Genomic DNA, 2,932 nt, shown 5'->3' on the forward strand with positions numbered 1-2,932 from the left:
CATGTAGTGTTGTAATATATATTGAATTTTGGATAGCCAATAGTTTTTGACCACCTCATTTTTTTTTGAAAGTTACCATTTAATATCTTGAATGGGAACATTGCTAGAAAAATAAGTGAATTTATTTAGTTGTGGTGTAATTATCTATAATAATTGTAAAATTATAAACTTATTTGCCACCAAACATCAGTCTACTTATTTACCACCAAACATCAATTTCAAACTCGTTCAACTTATTCTTGGCCTTTTACTTATCCCCCACTATCTTCAATTCTAATTCTATTTTATTTAAACTAAAAATTCAAATTCTTGGCCTCTCTTGTTTCACAAGCGAAAACAATTTCTAAATTAATAGCATGCCAACTTCCATTATTAGCCCTCTGCTACTCATCTGGCTGGTCTTTGTCAGTTTTGACAAACTGCAGAAGACAGACAAATATGCTGTCAAAATTTATCATACACCAACTTTGTTACAGCCCGGAGGAGCAAGCTTAGCAAAAAGTGATCTTGTAAAATTAAATCTAAGTAGAAAAGATACAAGAGTGACCACTGATTCCCATATTTTAAATCATTCTGAATCTTCTTCAGGATATATTTTAGTGGTCGATTTCTGTTATGAAGTTTAATGCTATTCCCCATTGCTACAATGATGTATTAAATCTTTAGCTCTCCATAACAGTATGACAGTGATGCATTAGCTTAAGATTTCTACAACAATGTGACAAATTCTCACAAAAATTCTACAATCATCGTCCAGTCATGTAAAATGGAACAGGCTTCCCTTCATCTAAACTATACAATTACAAGCGGTTCGGCTATAAATTGTAGAGTTACAGTGAGTAGCGCAGGTTCAACCCACGGCCTACTCGTAACAAAACAAAACAAATGCTAACCTTGCTGGAATTAAGATCTTTTCAGCTGACACTTAGAAGCCTTAAATTTGAATATCTGTAAATCGAGGACTAAGAAAAAGTTTCAATTCGTGCATTATTTATATCTTTTCGTGAATCGGAGACTAGTCTCCGATGAAATTTTGGGCTAATTGAATTTGGGACTAAGATAGTATTTGGGATCATTAAAGAATTTGACAACTTTTTCTGCTTTGGCATCCGAAAGATCTGTGCTCTCGAGTACTTTTTTCTTGGATGCCTTGGAGATCGCCTCAATTGAGCCTATGCCCTGCATCAACTGCAAATGGAATTTGCTCACGAGGTAAAATAAAATAAAATAAAATATGTTGCGCGTTCTATTATACGATTATAGTATTACCGTGTGAGCATCATGAGTATCGATCCCGGGAATGCCTGTTAACACTTCAATGCAAGCCTCCACACTTTCAACTAATGTCTTCCGCTTCAAAAGAACGAGCGACTTAAGGATTTGTAAATAGTTTAATACAAATACAAATATGCAAAGTTACTCACCTCAGTTTGGATCTTTGCAACCGCATCGTGCCGTTTGATTTCTAAAACAGAGCACAAATAATAGTTGACGAGATAATCATGAAAATGCACGAGGCAAGAGAAAGACAGGGGAGTTAAAGAAGTGAATTATCTCCATGAATAAGTGCCAATTTCAGCATCTTCTCAAATCCCATGCAAGGATCGCGCACTGCTACGAATGCAGGCTTCTGTAGAGCCATACCTGACCTGATCTTCCAAAAATTAAACAAAACCTTATATATCGGAGAAATTTCACCACGGACAGAAGGCAAAGCAATAAGAATGTATGAAGGCCTGGTTGTCCTCCTCTGTACGAATACTCGCAATCACATACAAATTCCCAAATTGACTTCTCATCTTCTCAATTCTGTCAAGAAAAGGGATTAATGAAAAGAATCCTTACAAATAATCAACGAAGATGTACAGAGGAGCTTTAAACCTATTAAAATCTTCCGTGAGATGTCCGGATTTCCAGCTTGTGATGAAGATGAAAGCGACTGAAACCCCGCCGTATTGGAAATGAAGTCCTGAAAAAATTGAAGCATGGCGTAAATAGCATGCAAAGGGTTTGGAAAAGTAAAGAAGCCAGTGTTAGGGCAATTACAGGCGGGAAGAGAGCGGATGTATCAGATGAGGATTCTCATCTCTCCATTTCGAATTTATGATACAAACTCCAGCCTTCTTTCCTGCTCCCGCCATTTCTTCTCTCTCTGAACTAGTCTTCCTTTGCAATAAGATTTGCCCTTCACATTTATTAATCCTTTTTATAGGAGAAATCCCCAGCCCTTTCGTTAGGGATGGAACTTAGTTACGTTAATGGGTGAAAGGGTATGGATGTGGTTATGGACTCGAACCAGGGAGTATTAGTTAAGTTAAAGTTTCTTTTGGTTAATTTAATTAATTACTAGCACTTGTATCTAACAGGTCCAAGGATTAGCCGATTGTAAAATATTCTACTCATCTTTATAATATCAACAATTCCACTTCTCCGACAAGGTAAGGGGGTCTGTGCACCATTATTAACGAGATACCTTTCCTCTCATGACAAGTGTAGAGAGATTGATCTAAGAAATGTATGAATAATTTTCTCTCCAAAATTGGCTTGCAATCATGGAATAAACTTTTTACAATGGGATAAAGACTAAACAAAAGAAAAACTCCCAAAGGCTCAGAAAGACACATAGCTCTAAAGACTTAAGAGGTTTTAACCTCCTTTCACTTTGTTCACAATATTTTTAGAAATTAATGTGTCTTGGATTGTATAAAGGGGACAAAAGAGTATAAGTAAAATAAATTATCACTTCAAAATTGACATTAAATTTTACATTAGAATTCTTAATTGTGTATCATTTTGGTGGATCTAGATTAGTTTCATAAAAAATGTGATAGATATAATGTCTTCAAGAATTCCTAATAAAAATACGATTAAAATGACTGTCATATTAGAGTAAGGAGGAAAGATTTGGGCGATCTGAAATAAATGCCTGCAT

General features: G+C 35.5%; 1 protein-coding gene across 1 annotated transcript; it reads right to left on the reverse strand.

Moving 5' to 3' along the window:
• Positions 1–968: 968 nt before the first annotated feature.
• LOC149570140 (protein PARTING DANCERS-like) lies at positions 969–2,169 on the reverse strand. The gene is made up of 7 exons (XM_089817101.1): positions 2,047–2,169; positions 1,888–1,969; positions 1,706–1,838; positions 1,552–1,644; positions 1,425–1,465; positions 1,270–1,353; positions 969–1,188 (listed from the first exon to the last, which is right to left on the reverse strand). Exons 1-7 carry the CDS (start codon positions 2,139–2,141, stop codon positions 1,039–1,041), a joined length of 678 nt encoding a protein of 225 aa, XP_089673227.1. The 5' UTR covers positions 2,142–2,169; the 3' UTR covers positions 969–1,038.
• Between the last annotated feature and the right edge of the window lie 763 nt (positions 2,170–2,932).

The sequence above is a fragment of the Cupressus sempervirens genome, chromosome 3, assembly GCF_028749045.1.
Source record: "Cupressus sempervirens isolate cs-2001-9-10 chromosome 3, ASM2874904v1, whole genome shotgun sequence".
Lineage (NCBI taxonomy): Eukaryota > Viridiplantae > Streptophyta > Pinopsida > Cupressales > Cupressaceae > Cupressus > Cupressus sempervirens.

Coding starts and splice junctions, on each gene's coding strand:
- LOC149570140 (XM_089817101.1), bottom strand. CDS start 2,141: ATGGCGGGAGCAGGAAAGAAGGCTGGAGTTTGTATCATAAATTCGAAA. Junction 1,354..1,424: donor TTGCAAAGATCCAAACTGAG/GTGAGTAACTTT, acceptor GTTCTTTTGAAG/CGGAAGACATTAGTTGAAAG. Junction 1,189..1,269: donor ATACTCATGATGCTCACACG/GTAATACTATAA, acceptor TTCCATTTGCAG/TTGATGCAGGGCATAGGCTC.